This window comes from Lepus europaeus, chromosome 7 (assembly GCF_033115175.1).
Source record: "Lepus europaeus isolate LE1 chromosome 7, mLepTim1.pri, whole genome shotgun sequence".
NCBI classification, from domain to species: Eukaryota; Metazoa; Chordata; class Mammalia; order Lagomorpha; family Leporidae; genus Lepus; species Lepus europaeus.
The window spans coordinates 54913706-54937893 of record NC_084833.1 but is presented as its reverse complement, the minus strand read 5'-3'; the positions used below and the strand labels follow the sequence as shown (position 1 = coordinate 54937893).

The 24188-nt window shown below is 41.0% G+C and overlaps 1 protein-coding gene across 4 annotated transcripts in view; it reads right to left on the bottom strand.

Annotated features, from left to right (window-relative positions):
• SBF2 (SET binding factor 2) overlaps window positions 1-24188 on the bottom strand; it is a 544097-nt gene that overhangs the window by 440227 nt on the left and 79682 nt on the right. For all 4 annotated transcript variants that reach the window (XM_062196513.1, XM_062196514.1, XM_062196516.1 and 1 more), the window contains one exon: window positions 16982-17067. In XM_062196513.1, coding sequence (XP_062052497.1) covers window positions 16982-17067 — 86 coding nt within the window. The remainder of the gene's footprint in view (window positions 1-16981; window positions 17068-24188) is intronic.

Genomic DNA, 24188 nt, shown 5'->3' with positions numbered 1-24188 from the left:
AACTTTTGTGTTATAGTATGAGGAAAGGCCAAGGCTAAACTCTTTTGAAGTTAATATTCAAATGTTCAGCACATTCATACTATCTTTTGCACAACTGAATTATCATGGTACTTCTGTAAAAATCAATTTATCAGTGGAAAGTGCAGACGTGCAAAAGCGAGCAGGGACACCACCCATGGCTCTCACAGCCAGGCACTGGAGGAGACGCTAGCTTCTGAGAGTGAAGTGAGAGCAGGCTGCAACAGCCCATGTCATTGGTGATACTGCCTGAGGAAAAACCTGGTGGAGCACACTGAATTTGAGTCTGAAGCCATGGGGGGAGGGAGTGTACCTACCGAATCCAATGAAGGAAATATACATTTCCCCCCATCCCACGACAAGGGCGCCCAGCAACCAACAGGGGAAAAGTGCCATCTTAACACCAGTAGAGGTTGCAGTGACATTCACCCACGCAAGACCAAGAGATTTTACCAGAGGGAAAAATCCATATTCCACACAGACATTGAGTCTGGCTGGGAGGGTTGACTGGGAATTGGGCACTCATTTAGGACTGGAACTGCTCCCATCCTCTCAACCTACGGCAAGCTCTGGGGCTCAAACTGCCTAGGCAGAGCTCTGACAGGTAGCTTGTTCTGAGAACATCTCTGCTCTCTGCATGGAAGGAGCAGGCTTGTGGGGCTGAGAGCAGATCCTCTGCACCCCGTAACTGTGAGAGCCTAGTGTGCAGTGACTGTGGGAATTTTGTGACTCCACAATAAGGTATGGAGTGTAGCTGGGTATCCAAGAAGCACTTTGGCAGCAGAGGCTCAGACCTGCCTGACTACCTGGGATGGGTCACTGCAGAAGATTCCATCCACACAGATCCTTTGTACAGTTTGTACTCCAATGTGGGTGGAGGTTGTACGCGATGAGGGCTAACCTCAGGCATCAATCACTTTGGAAGAGAGGAGGTGAGGGTGTGATAACACCAACAGCCATGATCATACCCTCCTCGGCTGACAACAGAGGAGGCATACCATGCCGAAAGTGGGCGTCACCCTGGATTTTCACCTCACATTGAGCAATGACCAAAGCTCCCCAGAGAGAAGTTTGCAATGGAAATTCTACAGAAGGAACTGGGTCACTGTGGAGCAGCATGGAATATGCAGAACTGCAGCAGTGAGCAGGACACCACACAGAGGACTCCTGCAGCCAGGGGCTAGAGGTGATGCCAGAATCTGAAATCAATGTGAGTACAGACTGGCAGCCAGTGCCACTGGTGATATAGCCTGAGGGAGAACACGGTAGAACACACAGACATTGAGTATGACCTAGAGCCCTAATGGGGGGGGGGGGGGAGCAGGTTATCCATATAATCCAGCAAAAGAAAAGCACATTTCTTTCTCCACATCTCAAAAGTGCACCAGGCAATGGGTGGGTAGAAGGCACCATTTTGACAAGAGGAGAGGCTACAGATGGCTCTCTTGAACGTATGATCAGGGGATTTTACCAGAGAGAAAAATCCACGTTCCTCACGACTTTGAGACTTGGAGGGTTGACAAGGGACTAGGCACGCCCACAGTACTGTGAAGTGCCCTCATCCTCTCAACATACCACAGGATCCAGGGCTCAAACTACCAAGGTCGAACACCCATGGACATCTGGCTCTGGGAACATCTCTGCTCTTTGTGAGAATGGGGCAAACTCATGTGACTGAGCAGGTTCTCTGTACCCCATAACTGTGGGAGCCTTGCACACTGCGACTTTGGGATTTCTGTGACTGCACAATAGGGCACAGGTGTACCTGGGTGTCTCAGGGCAATCACTGTGTCTGAAGGAAGAGGCTCAGAGTTCCCTGGTGGTATGCAGTGGGTCGTTGAGAGGGCTCTGTGCCCACACTGGGGTCTGTGCAGAAATTTTGTGTGGTTCATGCACCAGCAGGGAAGGGTGCTATACCCACTGTGGGATATCTCCCCTGCTGACAATAAAGATCTACCATGTTCAACTTGCGTGTCAACCTGGATTCTTGCCCCACCTTGGAGCACTGACCAGAGTTCCTACTCATATGCAGCACACACCTCTGTATATTCATTGAAAGAGCAGACATTCCACTAAGTAACAGAGGCATAGTTCAAATATAAAATCAATCAGAAGAAAAACCAACAAGTATTACCACAAATGCCTAAAAACAAATGCAGATATACAAGAAACGAGAACAAGGAAGACAACATGACTCCCTCAAAGGAACATAAAAACATTTTGATATTAAAATGTGACAATGAAGAGACTGATGAAATACTTGAAAAGGAATTCAAAACAATGATCATGGGATTACACAAAAGCAATAAGAAGGAAATGCAAGAGTTAAAGAAATCCATATGGGGCAAGTAGTGTGGTATAGCAGGTAAGGCCACTGCCTGCAAAGTCAGCATCCCACACGGGCACAGCTTAAGAGTCCCGGCTACTCTACCTCCTATTCAGCTCCCTGCTAAGGCCTGGGAAAGCAGTGGAAGATGGCCCAAGTCCTTGGGACCCTGTACCCGCATGAGAGACCCAGAAGCTCCTGGCTCCTGGATTTGGATCAGCTCAGCTCCAGCTGTTGAGGCCATCTGGTGGAATGAACCAGCAGATGAAAGACTTTATCTCTCTCTCTCTCTCTCTCTCTCTGTCTCTTTCTCTCTCTCTCTCTCTTTTCCGTCACAGCCCTGCTTCTCCCTCTCAAATAAAATAAGTAACTCTTTTTTTAAAAGAGTTATTTATTTATGTGAAAGTCAGTTACACAGAGAGAGAGGTCTTCCATCCAATGATTCACTCCCCAATTGGCCACAACAGCCGGAGCTACGTTGATCCGAAGCCAGGAGCCAGGAGCTTCCTCCGGGTCTCCCACGTGGGTGCAGGGGCCCAAGGACTTGGGCCGTCTTCTACTGTTTTCCCAAGCCACAGCACAGAGCTAGAATGGAAGTGGAGCAGCAGGGACTCAAACTGGTGCCAATATGCGATGCTGGTGCTTAAGCCCAGGGCATTAAGCTACTGTGCCACAGCGCTGACCCCAATAAATAACTCTTAAAAAATAAAAATTAAAAAAATAAGAAATCAATATATGACCTGGTGGAAAAATTTCCCATGAGATTGAGACTGAAGAAAAACAGACTGAAATATTAGAAATTCAGAATATGTAAAAAAAAAAAATACAATGGAAAGCCATAACAATATACCTGGTGAGGCAGAAAAAAGAATACCCAAGCTAAAAGACAAATCTTTGGAAATGTCTGAGTCAGATCAAAAGAAAGAAATCAAAAAAATTAAAAACAGTGTTGGAGATTTATGGGATACAATCAAATGACACAACATGAATCAAAGGAGTTCCTAAAGGTGTGGAAATACAGAATGGATTAGAAAGCCTATTCAGTGAAATAGTAATAGAAAACTTCCCCAATTTGGAGAAAGAAAAGGTCATCCAAATAGAAGAAGCACATAGAACTTCTAATAGATATAACCAGAAAAGATATTCACCATGACACATTGTAGTCAAGCTTTTAATAGTAAAGTATAAGAGAAATGCCAGACTAGCCTCAGAGGATCTCCAATTAGACTCATAGCTAATTTCTCACCAGAAACCCCACAGAAGGAGAGAATGGAGAGACATAATCTAAGTCTTAAAATAAAAAAGAATGCCAACCCAGAAGAGTATATCCCCCGTAAAGCTGTCAGTTATAAATGAAGGTGAAATAAACACCTTCCATAACAAAAAGAAATTGAAAGAATTTGTCACCACTCATCCAGCCTTACAAAAGATTCTTAAGGATATGCTACAAACAGAAACACAAAAAGATAGTCAACATTATGAAAGAATGTGAAGGCACAAATTTTTCTAGTAAAAGTACAAAGGAAATCCACAGCAACAATAGGGATATCTACAGAAAAATGGTAGGTCAAGTCAATAGCAAGTTTGAATGTAAATGGTATAAATTCTCCCATTAAAAGATACAGACTGGCTGAATGGATTAAAAATAAGACCCTCTACTGGCTGCCTATAACAAACACACCAAACAAGGATACACAGAACTTGAAATTGAAAAGGATGGAAAAAGATATTACATGCTAACAGAAAGCCAAAACAAACAGGTATAGCCATCCTAATAAGAAACAAAATAGACTTTAATTTAAAAAAAAAAAACTGTTAAAAGAGATGGAGAAAAAAGGGCATGCTATATAACAAATAAGGGAACAAGTCAACAATATGAGACTATAAAAAACATATATGTGGCCGGTGCCATGGCTCAACAGGCTAATCCTACACCTAGCGGCGCCAGCACACCGGGTTCTAGTCCCGGTAGAGGTGCCGGATTCTGTTCCGGTTGCCCCTCTTCCAGGCCAGCTCTCTGCTATGGTCTGGGACTGCAGTGGAGGATGGCCCAAGTGCTTGGGCCCTGCACCCGCATGGGAGACCAGGAGAAGCACCTGGCTCCTGGCTTCAGATCAGCGCGGTGCGCCGACTACAGCGCGCTGGCCACGGCGGCCATTGGAGGGTGAACCAACAGCAAAAGGAAGACCTTTCAATCTCTCTCTCTCTGTCCACTCTGCCTGTCAAAAAAACAAAAAAACAAAAACAAAAACAAAACACATACATACCAGGGGCCAGCGCTGTGGCACAGCAGGTTAACACCCTGGCTTGGGGTGCCGGCATCCCATATGGGCTCTGGTTCAAGATCCAGCTGCTCTACTTCCAATCCAGCTCTCTGCTGTGGCCTGCAAAAGCAGTAGAGGATGACCCAAGTCCTTGGGCCCCTGCACCTGCGTGGGAGACCTGAAAGAGGCTCCTGGCACCTGGTTTTGGATCAGCACAGCTCTGGCCATTGCAGCCAGCTGGGGAGTGAACCACCGGATCAAAGATTGCCCCCCTCCCTCTTACTTTCAAGTAAATAATCTTTAAAAATATATATATAAATATATATACCAAATCCCATAGCACGTGGCTATTTAAGACAATGATAATGGATCTGAAGGGAGATACAGACTCAAATACAGTAGTAATGGGGGACTTCTAGACCCCACATTCATCAATGGATAGATTAACAATAAATGCTGGAGAGGATGTGGAGGGGAAAAGGTGCCCTAATCCATGGTAGGTGGGAATGTAAACTTGTACAGTCACTGTGGAACACAGTATGAATATTCCTCAGAAATCTGAAAATAGATCCACCAAACAACCCAGCCATCCCATTCCTGGGAATTTACCCAAACAAAACGAAATCAGAATATGAGAGAGTTATCTGTACCCCCATGTTTATTGCAGCTCAATTCATTATACCCAGAAGATCATCAACTAATACATTATGGAACATTACACAGCTGCAAAAAAGAATGAAATCCTATCTCCCTAGTTAAAAAAAAGTAAGAGTGGGAATAAGAGAGGGAGGAGGAAGAAAGGTGAGAATGTGGGTGGAGGGTCACAGTTGGAAGAATCAAAATGTTCCTAAAGTTGTTAATTGGGAAGTGTATGAAATTTGTAACTATAAAGCTGTATAAGTACGTATACATTCCTACAGACATACTAGTAAGGATACAGTTTTAAAACATGCCATAGGACCCCAAATCGTCTTAAGCTGGGGGGTAAAACAGCATTTTAAGTGTTAAAGTTAGCATAGGTATAGGATTAGGTGTTAAAATGATCATATAGGTAGGATTAAGTGTTAAAGGGATCAAACAGGATTAAATGTTCAGTAATAATAATAGATAGAATTTAAAAAGACCAAGGGCTCCAACATGGGAAGCAGTCCATACAGCAAACTCATAGAATGATAATTGCTTTAAGTAGCACTCTAAGAATCAGCCATTAAGGCATTTGGGTCTGGCTGAAAAGCCCACTAGAGCATTTCAGGCAGGGAAATCCAAGACAATGAGGTAAAAAATGTTCTACATGAAGGACCTCTGTGGGTGAGACCCCAATGGAAAGAAGTGGTCATTAAAGAAGGATGTGCTTTTTCTCTGAAGGAAGGAGAGTACTTCCACTTTGCTTATGGCCTTATCTAAATACTGATGGAGTTTGTGAATTCAAAATGCTTCCATAGCCTAGGCAGCTCATGTCAAGAGCCCTAGGTTATCACTGAGGTCATACATAAGAGTGTTAATTGTTAAATTAACAACAGGAGTCACTGTGCACTCACCTCCCATGCAGGACCTCTGCCCGCAAAAAGCTGCATTAGGAAAGTTAGCAGTAAAACTTGTTTTCAAAGATTTATTCCTAACTTACCATGTTGGCCTAATTCTAAGCCCCTCCAATCAGAACTAGCCTCAACAAGTGTTTCTGTATACAAGGTTTCTCCTGCTGAGACTCTTAACAGAGAAGCAGCTTCAAATCATATTCCCCTGCTACCTTGCTGGTCAATAATTAAGCCTTTCTCATCTTAAAAGATCAGAAACACAGGTTGTTTTGGGGAGCAATAGACAGCAAACTTACCTTGTTGTGTGACAGCATGTGTGAGAATGTCCTTGTTTTAAAGCTGAATAGTGTTCCACTGTATGTATATATACACATCCCACATTTCACATATCTATTCATCTGCTTATGGACAATGTACTGCTTCCACTTTGTAGTTATTGTAGACAATGCCACCATGAACATACATGTACAAATATGTGCTTGAGTCCTTTCTGTTCTTTAAGGTATACATCCTGAAGTAAAACTGTTGGATCACATGGTAATTTATTTTCTATTGTTTCTTTAAGAACTGCCATAGTGTTCTCCCCGATCTGTGAAAATTAACAGTGCACCTAAAACGAAAGCTGTAAAAGTGAAATTGACACTTTGAGAAACAATGACTTGGACAGCCCTTGTCTTGACTGTCAAAGAACAGTTTATTTTTATTTTTTTCTCTTCTTCATACCATATGCTGAAATATTTACTTAACATAGAGATAATCATATGTATATAAAGTCAATTGAAAATAGATCCCAGTTAACTGGGGCTGGCGCCATGGCACAGAAGGTTAATCTTCCACCTGTGGTGCCGGCATCCCACATAGGTGCCAGTTCTAGTCTCAGCTGCCCCTCTTTCATTCCAGCTCTCTGCTATGGCCTGGGAAAGCAGAAGAGGATGGCCCAAGTCCTTGGGCCCCTGCACCCATGTGGGAGACCAGGAAGAAGCACCTGGCTCCTGGATTTGGATTGGCGCAGCTCTGGCCATTGCGGCCATTTGGGGAGTGAACCAATGGAAGGAAGACCTTTCTCTCTGTCTCTCCCTCTCACTGTCTGTAACTCTAACTCTCAAATAAAATAAATAAAATATTTTTTAAAAAATTTTAAAAGAAAATAGATCCCAGTAAAAAATAAGAGGGGGAATAAGAGAAGGAGGAAGAAGTCTGTAATTGTAAAGCTGCACAGTTCTGTGTACAGTCCTACAGACTTACTTCTTCTAAGAGTACAATTTAAAAACTTGTCATGGGACTCCAAATATCATTAAAATTGGTGGTAAAAATGCCATCTTAATTGTTAAAGTGATCATATTAAAAATTAAACTGAACATATAGATAGGATTTAGTGTTAAAGAGATCATAAAATTGCATCAAGCGCCTGGTAATAATAATAGAATTAAAAAGGAGAGAATGTCCAACATGGGAAGGAGTCCACACAGCAGACTCATAGAATGACAACTGGTTTAAGTAACACTCCAACCTCAGAATCAGCCATTAAGGCATTCAGATCTGGCTAAAAAGCCCATGAGAGCATTTCAGGCATGGAAAGCCAAGACATTAGCAAAAAATATCCTATATAAAGGATCTCTATGAATAAGCGTCCAGTGGGAAGAGGGGGCCATTAAAGAAGGATGTACTTTTCTCTGAAGGGAGGAGAGAACTTCCACTTTGCTTATGACCTTGTTCAAATACTAATGGTATTTCTGGTCACAAAAGGCTTCCACAGCCTTGGCAGCTCATGGCAAGAGCCCCAGGTGATCACTGATGTCATAAATTAGAGTGTTAATTGTTCAATTAACAACAGAAGTCACTATGCACTTACTCCCCATGTAGGACCCCTGTCCTTAATGAGTTGCACCATGAGAGTTAACTGCAAAACTTGTTCTCAAACAGTACTTTTATGTTGTGTGTGGTGGGTGAGGGTTCAAACTATTGAAATCTTTACTTAGTATAGAGATGGTCTTCTGTATATAAAGTAAAATTAAAAATGAATCTTAATGAAGAATGGGATGTGAGAGGGAGTAGGAGGTGGAATGGGAATGGGAGTGGGAGGGTGGGGATGGGGGGGAAGAACCACTATATTCCTAAAGTTGTACCTATGAAATTTGCATTCATTAAATAAAAGCTTTAAAAAAAAGACCTGCCATAGTGTTTTCCATAATGGCTACATCATTTTACATTCCTACCAAGAGTACACAAGGATTTTAATTTCTCTATATTCTTGCTAACACTTGTTATCTTCTGTTTTCCTGGTATTAGCCATACTAATGGATGAGTTTTTATTTGCATTTCCCTAGTGAATACTGATGTTATCTTTTTATGTGCTTGTTAACCATTTCTATGCTTTCTTCTAGCTCATTAACAATTTCATTATGTTTTTATGAATGGCTGTAGCTCCACTAATTCAACCAGTCTCTTACTGATGGACAGTTAGGTTCTTTCCAATCTTCTGCCATGAGTAGCCTTATACATGCATATGCATAAGCATATGTACAAGTAACCATACAAATCAGTTTGTTAAGGATATTCCCAACTGAAACATGTTTTTCCAATTCATTACCTTTCACTCTCAAAAGCATTCAAGTTTGAATAACAGTTATTCTAGTTTCAGTTTAAGTAGGCAATTTACCTTTGTTATAACAGGGCATCTGTTACCAGAACTCACTCCACATCAGAAACCAAGTGTTAGCAAAAGATACCAAAATACAGATGACTCTAAGAAATGTAGACATTACAGTTAAGTTACAGGAATTGCAGAAAAGGACAATTAAAGGCATAACTAGGATTCAAGTATAAAAGATTGGCAGAACAGTGATACTCTGACTTTCCAGAGAAAACAAAACACTAAAGATCTAAATCTTACAGTGGAAATAAAGGAAAGTGAGAAGTAACTAGAGCTGAAATTAAGAAAATAGCATAAAGATTATGTTTTGCGGGGGGGGGGGGGGGGGGGGGCTCCAATTGAAAAGGAAACAAGGCTGCTAAGCCTTTGCTCGAGTTTGCCGCACTTCCACATCCCAGTGACTCAGTGTTTCCAACAATCCAAGATGGCCCCCAGGGGAGGTACTTAGCCTGACAGGAGACTTCTGTATTCATGAACAGTATGACTCCTCAGCTGTGGTTGGCCCTTGAGGTTGTGCCTTACCTTTCAGCTGGTTGGCGCGGTTCCCTTGTGCCCTGGACAGCCTTCTTTCTGTGTCTATAAAAGCTCTTCCCCTCCCAAAAAAGTTGAGAACCCGGCTGCGCCCTGGGCATTGACCAATTTCCCGGCTCTGGTGTGGTTCCTTTGCCGCCAACACTCATCATCCCGCTAGGCCCCTGAGCTCCCCAGGCTGGCCCTGAGGAGCTCTATCGGACCTGCTGCCCCGTGATGAGCAGCAATGTTTTTTCTCTGACACTAAATGTAAGGTTTTCCCAGTACCAACCAATTCTGACTCCAACTAGGTGTACTGTACTAACAACCCAAAGTTAGCACAGACCCCACATGTCCAGGGCACAGTCCCTCACAAGATTGCTCCCACTTTAGATGTCAGCTATAAATGAGTGCATAGGCCATCAAACTTCTGCCCAGCTGACTACAAATTTTGGACCTCCCATGATCCTCCACTTCAGACTTGGTAATTTTTAGAACAATTCACAGAAATCAAGAAAATACTTGAGGCCGGCGCCGTGGCTCAACAGACTAATCCTCCACCTTGTGGCACCGGCACACCGGGTTCTAGTCCCAGTCAGGGTGCCGGATTCTGTCCCGGTTGCCCCTCTTCCAGGCCAGCTCTCTGCTATGGCCCGGGAGTGCAGTGGAGGATGACCCAAGTGCTTGGGCCCTGCACCCCATGGGAGACCAGGAGAAGCACCTGGCTCCTGCCTTCGGATCAGCACGGTGCACCGGCCGCAGTGTGCTGGCCGTTGCGGCCATTGGAGGGTGAACCAACAGCAAAGGAAGACCTTTCTCTCTGTCTCTCTCTCTCTCTCACTGTCCACTCTGCCTGTCAAAAAAAAAAAAAAAAAAAAAAAATACTTGAGTTACACAGACTCAGAAATGGCCAAAAGGAAAAGACATGTATAGGGGGCAAAGCATGGTGAACAAGGAAGTAGTACAGAACCTGCACACCCTTTCTGTATATGCCACCTTCCCAGGACATCAATGAGTTCACCAACCTGGAAAGTCTCTGAACCCTGTCCTTCATGGGTTTCTAGGTAAGTCTCACTACTTAAGCATGACTGATTAAGTCACTGATCAGTGGTGAGCAGATGCAGTCTCCAGGCCATCTTTTCTCTCAATCAGCCCAGAGAGTTCCAACCCTCTATTCAAATGGTTACATCCTCTGGTGACTAGTCTCCATCTTGAAGACTTTTAGAATAGGGCCTCTCAACCCAAGAGTCATCTCATTAGAATCCAAAAGACAGTGAATTCTAACTTTTTTTAGAAGCTCTGTGCCAGGAATAAGGGACAAAGGCCATTTTTTTTTTAATTTCACAAAGATTAATAAATAAGTAATGTGAAAAAAGTCAAGTGATTGGGGCCGGGTGCTGTGGCATAGCAGGTAAAGCCACTGCCTGCGGTAAAAGCATCCCATATAGGCACCAGTTCAAGTCCCGACTGATCCACTTTTGATCCAGCTCTCTGCTGTAGCCTGGGAAAGCAGTAGAAGATGGCCCAAGTCCTTGAGCCCCTGCACCCCTGTGGGTGACCAAAGGAAGCTCCTAGCTCCTGGCTTCAGATCTGCCCGGCTCCAGCCATTGCAGCCGTTTGGGGTATGAACCAGCAGATGGAGGACCTCTCTTTCTCTCTCTCTGTAACTATATCTTTCAAATAAATCAATCTTAAAAAAAAATTAAGTGATCAAGGAGAATTATAATAGAGAAAAGGGGCAAGGGTCTAGCCTGGCAGTTAAGATCCCTGTTTAAGACATTCCTGTCTCACACTAACTACCTGGGTTTTAAATATTCTGGATTCTTTCTAATGCAGACCCTGAGAGGCAGCCAAAATGGCTCAGGTAATTGGGTTACAGCCATCCATGTGAGAGACTTGGATTGAATTCCTGGCTCCCAGCTTCAGCACACATTTTGGGAGTGAACTAGTGAATGGAGGAGTTAGTTTGTTCTCTCTCCTTCCCTCCCTAATAACTTTAATGTAGAGGCTGGCGCCATGGCTCACTTGGCTAATCCTCTGCCTGCGGCACCGGCATCCCATATGGGTGCTGGTTCTAGTCCCAGTTGCTCCTCTTCCAGTCCAGCTCTCTGCTGTGGCCCGGGAGGGCAGTGGAAGATGGCCCAAGTGCTTGGTTGGGTCCCTGACCCACGTGGGAGGCCAGGAAGAAGCACCTGGCTCCTGGCTTCGGATTGGCACAGCGTTGGCCGTAGCGGCCGTTTGGGGGGTAAATCAACAGAAGGAAGAACTTTCTGTCTCTCTCACTGTCTATAATTCTACCTGTCAAAATAAAAAAAATAATAATAACTTTAATGAAAAATAAAAGGGGGAAAAGATCTTCGAATTCAGTAAGAACTGTGACAGGGTAAAGTTATTTGTTCATTAAATCTATTTCACTCCTCTCCTAAGGAAACATCTCAGCTTTATTTGCTAACTTTCTATTATAGCTGATGGTAACTATGTGACTGAATTCAATGGAATACAGAAAGAAGTGATATACACTGCCTCCACGTATATCCCTTAAGAGCCACTTTTACTATCTCCATATCTTCTGTTACTACTCCACTAGCTGAATGCTGATGTCCAAGAAGGCCCTGAAGACCACACTCTAAAATGGCCAACTTTGTTCCCATCCACCCAACTGATACTAATTGCCTTTATGTAAGTAAGAAAGACATTTCCAAAATGTTAAGCCACTAAGACTTCCAGGTTTATCTGTTAGAGTGGCTCCTATTACCTTAACCAATTCAGAAAAAATTAATAAACTTAAACTTTATGATTTCAAAATGGAGAAGGCATGAATCATACTTCAGAGTAAACTTGAGTTGTAGGTACGTGAGATAAGAGATGACAAGAAATCATAACATTACAATGTACTGAAATATTAACAGATAATCACCCAACATCAGCCCTGTAAGTAAAGTATTACCAAGGTTAATTTTGTTTGAGGTTTTTAAATTCCAGACCCTTCTTTTCATGACACACTAGTCCCACAGAGAAATAAAAACAGCAAAGAAGGATTATTTGGAACATCTTCAGTGAAGAAATAAGAGATTAGCTAAAAGAGATAAAGTTAAGAAAAAAACTTTTAAGCTAAGATTACAGATAAAATGTAAATGATATCAATGAAAATGGAAGAGTAGAAAAAACAACTGGAACTTAAAAAGGACAGAATACCTCACAAGGTGCAAGGACAGTTACATGAGAGATGAGCAAGTGTGCTACTGTGTGCTAATACGGGCCAGGCTATTTGCAAACAACATGAATTTATTGTGGATCAGGCCTACTCATAGTTCTCTATCTTCCTCAGGTAGTTCTCTATGGCTCCAAAGCATCAAGTACAGCTGCGACACATCGCCGGCCCCAGTATCATCCTATCTTTATCTTTTACAATTTTTTTAAAAGTTGTCTTCATGTGTTTCTCAAACCTCTCTGACTTGCACATTATCCACCTATCTTTGTTCTAAATAATTACTTATACAGCTAGCATTTTATACCCATATGCAGGAACTTACATTTTTACCTAATACATTTCATCTTCTTAGGTAGAAGTTCCATAACTTCAACCTCTTAAAATCTTTGGGAGCTCTTATTCTTTTATTCAAAATGTTCACTGTCTCATTCTCCTTTCATGAATATTCCTCAAAAAATAGGACAGAGAATTTCCTTCTATCCTCTTTATATTCAGTTCCTTGACTGAAGAGTATTGATAACTAGGTAAGATAGATAACTGCTATCCTATTTGTGGTACTCATCATATCCTAAACAGTTTGAAGAATTCCTTATACTTCCTGGTCCTCAAATAGCATGCCACACTGAAGCTACTTCTCCCCTGTTACACCTGCAAAATGTTGAGTAGGAGCTTTTATTTCTCTTGTTAATCTACACTTAAAGAAGACTGGATTTATACTGAAGACAGTTACAATCACCTGTGTATAATTTAACTAACTGAATTAATCTCTTAATAACCTCACATCTGGAAATTCTAAATGAATGTTTCTTCCTTTTTCTAGCCAAATTTATTTATTACAGTGCTATAGTCTTCCAAGATAATTACACAGTCCTAGAAATGCCTCAGTGCAAGCAATCCCTAGTGAAGATTATGGTATGTTTTCTGAGTTATTCACTTCTGATACAGCATATTCTAAAAAGAAGTTAGTACCAAAACAATACAATTTTGCTGATGTCTAAGACCTAGCCAATCAAAACATTTATTCCCATAATCAGAAATAGATTCTTAGCCATAGAATGTCTCTGGAAAACAATTCTTTAATCTTCTTTGAAATACTGTCACTAAAATTAACTCCAACTTTATTTATATGACTGTCTGTGGTTCCCATGTATACCTAAAAAGCACAAGAAAAAGATAAAAATATCCCAGAGTTGAAAAAGCAGTCATTATGTTTGGTTTAGCTTATTTTCATATTTTTATTTTTAAAACGCATCCAAATTAAAGTTTGCCACTTCTGAATAGAAGAAAAAGAAGACAATTTTTATGTTAAAATGGGAATAAAATCTTAAGTATCTATATTAAATTTGTGGTTTGACGTATCAGTGAATAACCAGCTAAAATCCTTCTCCATAGCCTTAAAGTTCAGTTTCAGGTTGAACATTGTCATCTTTTGTTTAAATTTAAATGTAGCAAATACATGTTACCTAGGGAGGAGAAGGGGCAATAAGAAGTAATTTCAATATTGTATTATTAACCAAACCCTTACAAATTCTTAATACACTACCACCAGGCATCTAATTTATATAAGTTCATCATAGTCCATCAATCCCATACATCTGTTAGACATTAACACTGTCATAAGCTCAAAATCTTCCACCACCTTGAATGGTTAAGATGCACCCCTGTAAATTAATGGATAAGAGTCACTATCACACCAGAATCAACAAGACATTAAGGGATTAAGTAAAAAAAAACCTTCAATTAGAGTAAAAGAAAAAAGTAATTTTTAAATTTTTTTTTAAAAATTGTTTATTTGAGAGGCAGAGAGACAGAGAGAGGTTGCGTCAGTCTTTAAGCCAAGAGCCAGGAAGTCAATTCAAGTCTCCTACCTGGGTAACAGAAATCCAAATACTCAACCTATCACTGCTGCTTCCTGGGGTCAGCATTAGCAGGAAGCTGGAGTCAAGAACTAGAATCAAACCTGGGTATTCCAGTTATGGGATGCCATATACTAACCACTAGGATAATTACCACCCCAGATTAAAAATTATTTTGTTTCTCTCTGATCTTGAAACTACCGGAGTCACTCAAGACCACAAAGGATTTCATTGTCAATCAAGTTTTTTGTCATTTATATACAGAATAGTCACATTTCTAAAAGCTCTAAGAATAGTACAAAAAATAAAAAATTAATAGTAATTTATTCTACTTTAAAATATGGATTTTGAGAGACAAATTTATTCTATAATTGATAAAGCACAATTGAAATAAAAAATCAGAATTACTATCAATTATGGAAAAACTAAAAGAGAGATCCTCCACCCAGCGGTACACTTCTTAAATGACCGCAAGAGCCGGGGATGGGCCAGGTTGAAGCCAGAAGCCACATCCAGGTCTCCTGCTTGGGTGGCACCAGCCCAAGTACTCCATTGCTCAGGCATATTAGCAGGGAGTTGGATCAGAAGCGAAGCATCCAGGATTCGATCCAGTGCCCAGATGGAACACTGGTGCTGCAGGCCATAACTTAACCCACTATAGTAAACATCAGCCCCAGATCAAATATTCTTTAAATATCAATCCATTCCCAAAAATCTTGGAACTGCTATTCTGAGAATCAGCCAAGCAGTCATCTAGGAAAAAATTAAGTGGGGAAAAATTCTGTCTACCTTTTAGCATCTGTATTTCACTAATCCAGCAGCACATGACTGCATCTTTTATTGGAGACACTCACAGCACTTGAACATGGCAGTATCTATCATACAGAGAAGAATTATCCATTTGCTAAGTAGTTTTACAGACACACACACACACACACACATGCCCTGGACCCTTGCTACTAAAGAAACAGCACAGGCATCTTGAGTATCTATTCCCTTGCCTTTCAAAACACAAAAGCCATCCCTTCTTGGTTCTGGCTAAATAGCTAAGCCAATGCATGATATCTCTCACTGCCCCATAATGTCTGTTATTCTTGAAACTTATAAAGGTGTATCACAGTTCATATTGCCAAGCTGATGTAGTTTCTTTCTCTCCACACTTCAGTGTGAAAAAGTTTAAACCTAGCACCAAAATTTTTTCCCTCCGTCTTCACTAAAAGGGACATTATAATAAGGTTTAAAGGCTTTCTTAGTACAAATGCCTGGCTACTCACACCATAAGACCCATCACTGATATGTGTAGCTTGTGAGAAGAGAAAGGGAAGCAAGCAGCTCTCCAAAAAGCCCCTTTTCCTTGGCTCCTCACATCCCTTCCCCATTCTGAATGCCAAAATTCAAGATTTACCCTTTCTATGGGCCTACAGAACCCAAAGCCTTCTTTAAATGGCTGAATTATAACAACCAAAACTAACCACTTAGCAATGTATCTTTATCTTGGGTGAAGCAGAACTTTGTCATCAGCTAAGGTAAGAAAATGTAAAGCCTTCAACATTATTTTATTCCTTATAGATATTTCTAACATATGCTAACCAGAGAATGAACAATTCTTCCTCTGGGAGAGAGACTGAGAGATGTAAAAACACAGCAACAACAGCAATATTGATAAACTATCAGCTACCTCCATTTACTGAGTGCTTATTTTATAGAAGACATCCTTCTGAACATTTGACAATTCTTTTTTCATTTCATTTTCACAATAACCTTATGAAATTCATATCGCTATTATCCTCTCCTGTTTTATAGATTAGGACTCTGCTGTTCAAAGTAGTTTAGTAACTTGTCAAAAGTCATATCAGACAGCTGGAATGTCAATCCAGTTGTCTGCTCCAGGGCCTTCACTCACATTATACCAAATGACTTTCATAAACACACACATATACATACGCAATCCAATATGCTGAGAACCAAACTTTATTATAATCATATTGCCAAATATTTTAGGGATCATCTTTCCTGTCCTTCATTTTCACCACCATGGATCTGCCATCAGATTGAATTTAAATTATGTTTAATCATTAAATTCCTTTAAATGATGACAAAAGAGAAGGTTGATGGAATATGTTTTTATAAAGTAACTAAAGACCCTGTGGCCAAAAAGAAAAGAATTTGGATTGGTGAATTCAAGACCAAACTCAAACCATGACTGGGCATCATTAAACAAACCTTTGGTATTTTGTTTGTGTTTTTGTTTTGCCTCCACTAATAATAACCTGGCAAATCTCAGAAAAAATCCAATAAATATTTGTTCAGTGATAAATTGCCAGTGAAGTTACTAGGCTAGAATTTTCCTGCTTCCAAATACATGAACATTACCAATTTCATCCGTAATGTTAGAGATAAATTAAAATGGAAAAAGAACAGCATTACAGACATCCCATAAACAATATATTCAAAAATTAGTATTGCCCTTGAGGGTCTAGGAAGGGACAGTATTATTTTTAGTAACAAAGTACAGCTAAATAACAAAATTACTTAACAGGAAATGTAAACAGAAATACAACATAAAGAGAAAAATATTATAAAAGTATAAAAATATAAACCAATTTACCAATTCAATGCCTTGTGGAAAAGGGGTATCATCCCAGTCCTTCTGTGGGAATCTCTGGATTATTTTCCCCAGACCTTCTCCTGACCCTGTTAATAAAATCAAAATGAATCATTATAAAAACAATTGAATACTCAATTATACTATTACTTCTAAATGAATATTTGTTGAATAAACTGATTTGTTAGTTAAACATTTTCAAGTTTCAAAGGACATGAAATAGCCATATTCTAAGCTTAATGATGATTTAATAGGCAATCCCTATTTTATAGACTATCGAAAAAATTGACACATATGAAAAGCTAAGAAAAGCAGACAGGGGCATGAAATCTAAGATTCAACCACATAATGACAATAACTGCCTTTGGGACTTAATAAGGAAAGTAATTTCAGTATCCTAAGTTAAAATTTAAGAAGAGCTTTTCTATGAAGACACAGTAATTTTAAGTGACAAAGTAATGTAAGTATTAAGCTTCAGTTATGGATAACAAGTACACCTAATTTTAAAAACTACATCCAGGATAAATTAATAACCCAATAATATGAAAACAAACAACCCAATTTTAAAAAAGGGGCAAGGGGGTGAAAAAGCTCTAAACAGATACTTTACCAAAGATGACATAAGATGGTTAATAAGCATATTAAAAGATGTTTAAAATCATAAATCATCGGGGGAAAAAATTAAAACCACCTATTAGAATGGCTAAAATGTTAAAAAGTCTGACTAAACCAAGTGATGGTGAAAAGGCAGAGCAGGCCAGCGCCGCGGCTCAATAGGCTAATCCTCCACCTGCGGCGCTGTCAAAAAAGAAAAGAGAAAAAAGAAAGTGCAGAGCAACTAGAACTCTCATACACTGCTAGTAAGAATGCAAAATGGTACAACCCCTTTAGAAAACAGTCTGGCCACTTCTTAAAAAGTTAATCTGACAATCCAATCCCCAGATAACTGGGACTAGAACCCGACGCCCATATGGGATGCCGGCACCGCAGGCAGAGGATAAAAAGGGAGTATCACCTTCATGGTAACCATCCCCAAAAATTATAACCCCAGTATCATCAACAGAAAATATCTGACAAGTCCAAATTGAAGGACATTCTAAAACATGCCTGATAAGCACTCTTCAAAACTATTAAAGTCGGCCGGCGCCGCTGCTCACTAGGCTAATCCTCTGCCTGCAGCACTGGCACTCGGGGTTCTAGTCCCGGTTGGGGCACCGGTTCTGTCCTGACTGCTCCTCTTCCAGTCCAGCTCTCTGCTGTGGCCCGGGAAGGCAGTGGAGGATAGCCCAAGTGCTTGAGCCCTGCACCCGCATGGGAGACCAGGAGGAAGCACCTGACTCCTGGCTTCAGATCGGCTCAGTGCCAGCCGTTGCGGCCATTTGGGGGGTGAACCAACGGAAGGAAGACCTTTCTCTCTCTCTCTCTCTCTCTCTCTCTCTCTCTCTCTCTCTCTCTCTCACTGTCTAACTTTGCCTGTCAAAAAAAAACTATAAAAATCATCAAAGAAAGGAAAAACTCAGATATTAGAAGAAACTCAAGGAGACATAGGGCCACATTAAAATGCAATCTTGAACTAGATCCTGGATGACAAAGAGAAATCAAAAGAGAATTGGTAAAATCCAAATAAAGTTTGTAGTTCAGTTAATTAGTCGACTTAGTAATGCAGTAATGCTAATTTCTCAGTTTTGGCAAATTATGATTGTATAAGATGTTATCACTAGAGGAAATTATGTGAACAGTATAAAAAATGTACTATATTTGTACCTTTTTTCTACATAAAAAATTACTAAAAATAGTTTATTAAAAATATTATCCAAGAGTCGGCACTGTGGTATAGTACGCTAAGCTTCTGCCTGCAGTGCCAGCTTCCTATATGGGTGCTGGTTCATGTCCCGGCTGCTCCTATTCCAATGCAGCTCTCTGCTAATGGCCATGGGAAAGCAGCAGAGGATGGTCCAAGTGCTTGGGCCCCTGCATTTGGAGAGTGAACCAGTAGATGGAAGACCTTTCTCTGTCTCTGTAATTCCACCTCTCAAAAAAAAAAAAAAAAAAAAAAGATTATCCAAGGGGCATGCCTTTGGTCTAATAATTAGGGGAGGGGAGGTCAGGAAGAGCAGAGGGGAAGGAGAGGAGTAATTTACCCCAAAGATCCATGGTCCCACAAATTTTTAGAATGAAGCCTTATTGCAAATAATGTCTTTGCAGGTATAATTACTTAAGATGAGATCATAGTGGATTAGACTGGGCCTTAAACCAATGACTAGTGTCATTAGAAGAAAACAGAGACAAGACAAACACATAGGGGAACAGCCACGTGCAGATGAAAGCAGAAACTAGAGTGATGAAACTCCAAGTAAAGGAATGTCAAAGACTGCCAGCAACCACAGAAAGCTAGGACACACACATGAGAACAGACTCTTCCCCAGAACCACCCAAAAAGGAATCAACCTTAATTTAGGTACCTTAATTTAGACCTTCTAGCCTCTAGAACTGTTGGCAGAACAATTAGCCACCCAGTTTATATCAAAACACTACCAGGGAGGTTGGTGTTGTAGCTTAGCAGGTAAAGCCGCCACCTAGAACACCAGCATCCCATATAGGTGCCAGTTCATGTCCCAGCCGCTCCACTTCCAATCTAGCTCCCTACTAATGGTCTGTGAAAGCAGCAGAAGATGGCCCAAATGCTTGGGCCCTTGCACCCACGTGGAAAACCTGGGTGAAGCTCCTGGTTTCATCCCGGCCCTGCCCTGGCTGTTGTGGTATCTGGGGATTGAACCAGCCAATGGAAGCTCACTCGCTCGCTCGCTCTCTCTCTTTCAAATAAATATTTATTAATAAATTTTTAGAAAGTATTTATTTATTTGAAAGAGTTACAAAGAGACAGAGGCAGAGGCAGAAGCAGAGAGTGAGAGAGATCTTCTATCTGCTAGTTCACTCCCCAAATGGCCAAAATGGCCAGAGCTGAGCCAGGCTGAAGCCAGGAACGAGGTGCTTCTTCCAAGTCTCCCACATGAGTGCAACGGCCCAAGCATTTGGGCCATCTTTCGAGTGCTTTCCCAGGCACATTAGCAAGGGGCTAAATCAGCAGTGAAGCAGAGGCTGGCACTGTGACATAGCGGGTAAAGCCACCATCTGCAGTGCTGGCATCCCATATGGGCGCCGGTTTGAGACCCAGCTGCTCCACTTCTGATCCAGCTCTCTGCTAGGACCTGGGAAAGCAGTAAAAGATGGCCCAAGTCCTTGGGCCCCTGCACCCGTGTGGGAAGACCCAGAGGAGGCTCCTGGCTCCTGCTTCGGATCAGTGCAGCTCAGGCCATTGCAGCCAATTGGGGAGTGAACCATTGGATGGAAGACCCCTCCTTCCCCCCACCTTCTGCCTCTTCTGTGTAACTCTGACTTTCAAATAAATAATAAACAAATCTTTTTTTAAAAAAAAAAAAAGGAAGTGAAGCAGCCAAGACTTGAATCAGCACCCATATGGGATTCTGGCACTGCAGGTGGTGGCTTTACCCACTATGCCACAGCAGTGGTTCCATAAATAAATCTTAAAAAAAAAAAAAGAACACGAAGAAGGCTAAACATTTGATAACAAATATATCATATTTTTTAAAGATTTATTTGGTATTTGATTTCATCAGAAGAAAAGAAAAGCCCAATGGGAAAAAAATTACCATGTTATAATATCCAACAGTTGGTCACACCCCTCTTCTTGGAGTTATACAGGATAAACTTACTACCATTCTAACATGATAGTCCTTCAAACATTTAAAGAAATTTATTTATGTTCATTTTATTTGAAAGGCAAAGATACACATACACACACACACACACACAAAGATCTTCCATCCATTGGTTCTCTCCCCAAATTCCTGGAACAGCAGGGCTGGGTCAAGCTCAAGCTGGGAACTTTTAACTCCATCCGGGTCTCCCACATGGAGGGGCAGGCATCCAAGCACTTGAGCCATCATCCATTGCCTCCCAGGGTGTGCATTTGCAGGAAGCTGGATTAGAAGTTGGAGTAGCCAAGATTCAAACCAGGCACTCTCACTCTGATACAGGATGCAGGAGTCCCAGTAAAGACAACCACTGCACTAAACATTCCCCACCTCCACTTCACACATTTAAATACAGTTAACAAAAATCTTTTCTACTGCCTCCTCCACCATACCTCTCCTCAGTCTCTCAATCATCTGTTTTTCAATTTTAAATATTTCAATTTGTGTCATAGGTCCTAATTTTTGCATAGTTCAGAACATGGGTTCAGGATTCAAACTACCTACTTATATTTTAACCCATTTCTACCACTTACTTTCTTTTTTTTTTTTTTCAGTTAAATTTATTTATTTTTTTTTATTTTATTTTTTAACTTTTATTTAATGAATATAAATTTCCAGTGTACAGCTTATGGATTACAATGACTTCCCCCTCCCATAACTTCCCTCCCACCCACAACCCTCCCCTCTCCCGCTCCCTCTCCCCTTCCATTCACATCAAGATTCATTTTCAATTCTCTTTATATACAGAAGATCAATTTAGTATAAAGATTTCAACAGTTTGCACCCACATAGAAACACAAAGTGAAACATACTGTTTGAGTACTAGTTATAGATTAAATCAAAATGTACAGCACATTAAGGACAGAGATCCCACATGAGGAGCAAGTGCACAGTGGCTCTTGTTGTTGACCCAACAAATTGACACTCTAGTTTATGGCGCCAGTAACCACCCTAGGCTCTTGTCATGAGTTGCCAAGGCTATGGAAGCCTTCCAAGTTTGCCGACTCTGATCATATTTAGACAAGGTCATAAAAGACAGAGTGAGGATAGTAACCAATGATCCTAAGAGTGGCATTTACCAGGTTTGAACAGTTATACAGCATTAAGTGGGGAAGAGGACCATCAGTACACACAGGTTGGGAGTAGAGCCATTGGTGGTAGAGTAGAGGTTATGATTACAAAGGAATGAGGCCCAAGTGCACTAGACAGGGCCTAGAACAAAGGACAGAGTCATTATTAGAGGAGCTAAGAAAGGTGCTGTCTAAGCTACAATGAAGTTTTCTGATTGAGAGGCAAATAGAACCTGATAGAAGGGGCTTGATAATAATCTGGTGGGCTTTAGGCCTTGTAAATTCAGAGGCCCAGACCTATCTATCTCTTCACATGGGGTATATCCTAAGGGAGGTGTGAACCTCCTAGGGGAAGGCACTCTGTTGACTTTCATTACTTGGCTGGCCTGGGAGGAGAGCTGGCCAGGTAAAGGCAGGTGGCATCTCTAACAAGAAATTTACAGTTCTGCCTGCAATGTTGCTGACCCTACTTGACCATCCCCTCAGCTGCAGTGGTCACTTTGGAAGTTGGGCTGAGTGAAGGGCTTTTCAGCTTAGAGCCAATAAGATCTGTGGCTCTGACCTGGGCATCCTTCGACTCCAGGGCAGGTCCATTTCCAGTGATCCAAGAGTTTTATTTTAAATGGCTTATAGATAAGATTGTCCATAAATTTAAGCTGCTAAAATCAATCAAAGATACATTTTAATTCGTGTGACCTGAATCTGTGTATCATATGTTTTAAACTTGTTGGTAGAAAGAAACTAAAAACATTTTAGATGGTTGTGCTTAAGTTTACTGGCTAAACAAACTACACCATGTTAGATATTTAAGAGGTGTTTTCAAATACATGATTCTTAAAATTTATAGAAGGCATTGGACCTTCTGGTAAATGTTTTCTTAAGTTGTAATCTAATGGTTGAAACGGTTTGCTAAGTATTCAGGTAACATTGCTATTGTCAGCAAGCGATCTAGGACTTGCTCCCTCATTTCTCTATTCTAAGCCCAACTTATTCTTTCATTTCTCTATTCTCTTCAAGGTAGGAAACTAATTCTATTATGAAGGAATCTGTAGGACGCACAATTTAATCTTTAGACCTTATAAAAGAGATGGCTAACATTTTTCTGTAATAGCATAGCCAAAATAAGAACTTAAATAATAATCTCATAGCTAGATTCACTTCGCCATCAGCGAAGTATACAGTAAGTAGAAAAAACCTCCCTTTCAGACCAAAGGGAAAGAAAGTTTTAAAGTGAGAATATAATTTTCCTCATGGGCATTGTCTACCTTAGAAAAACTTCTACAGAACATGCCTGTGACTATAGACTTGTAGTTCAGGCCACTGAAGATTAGAGATGGGATACAGGCACTCCCTTGACTTGCATCCTCTGGTCTGCTTTAACAAAAACCAGGAGGAAAAGAAAGCTAGGCATCAGAAGCAATGGGTGGCAGGCCTATTAATGGCTGATCTGTACAGTGATCTGCCCTCAAGGAGACCCAACAGGCCAGTCCACTGCAGTGGCTTTCAATGTGGTAAGCATGGGCTTCAGCAGAAGTCAGCTTGTGAAGAGCCCTGGCAGCTCTACCACTTACTTTCTATGTAAGCCTGAGAGAATGACATTACTACTCTGGGCTTCATTTCCCCCCACATGTAAAATGGAGGTTCTACTGCCTATCAGAGTTCTTGTATACCATATGCCAGTATAAGCATGTGCTATTTGTCACAGTAGCATAGGAGCTGAAAATAATACTTGAAATTACCAAGTTGGTATGACAGGCACAGTATAGACAAGAGAACTATTGCTCTATATAACTACACTACAATAGTGAAGCTTGGTCTTTTGGTGACAAGACTCTTCAATTTATTATAATTGTTTCTGAACACAATATGTGCAACTCTTTAAAAAAAAAAAAGTTTGAGAGCTGACTCTGTGGCGTCACAGGTTAAGCCACAGCTTGCAACACACCATCCCATATGGACACTGATCAAGTCCTGGTTGCTCCACTTCTGATCCAGTGTTCTGCTAACAGGCCCAGGAAAGCAGGAGATGTCTCAAGTGTTTGCGCCACTGCCACCTAAATGGGAGATCCAGATGAAGCCACTGGCTCCTGGCTTCAGCCTGGCGCAGGACCAGCTGTTGCAGCCATTTGTGAACCAGCAAATGGAACATCTCTATCTCTCTCTTTTTCTGCCTTTCAAATAAATAAATAAATCTAAAAACAAAAAAAAAAAACTGATACTCTCCTATATCTATTCAAAAGGTATTCCAGGCTGGGTTATACTGCCATCTTTTAAATTTCTTTAGTTAGCTCAACACACTCACTTTTTAAGTCTTTTGTGTGCTACATACTGCATTTATATTTGCATATCAAAATTTTTATTTTA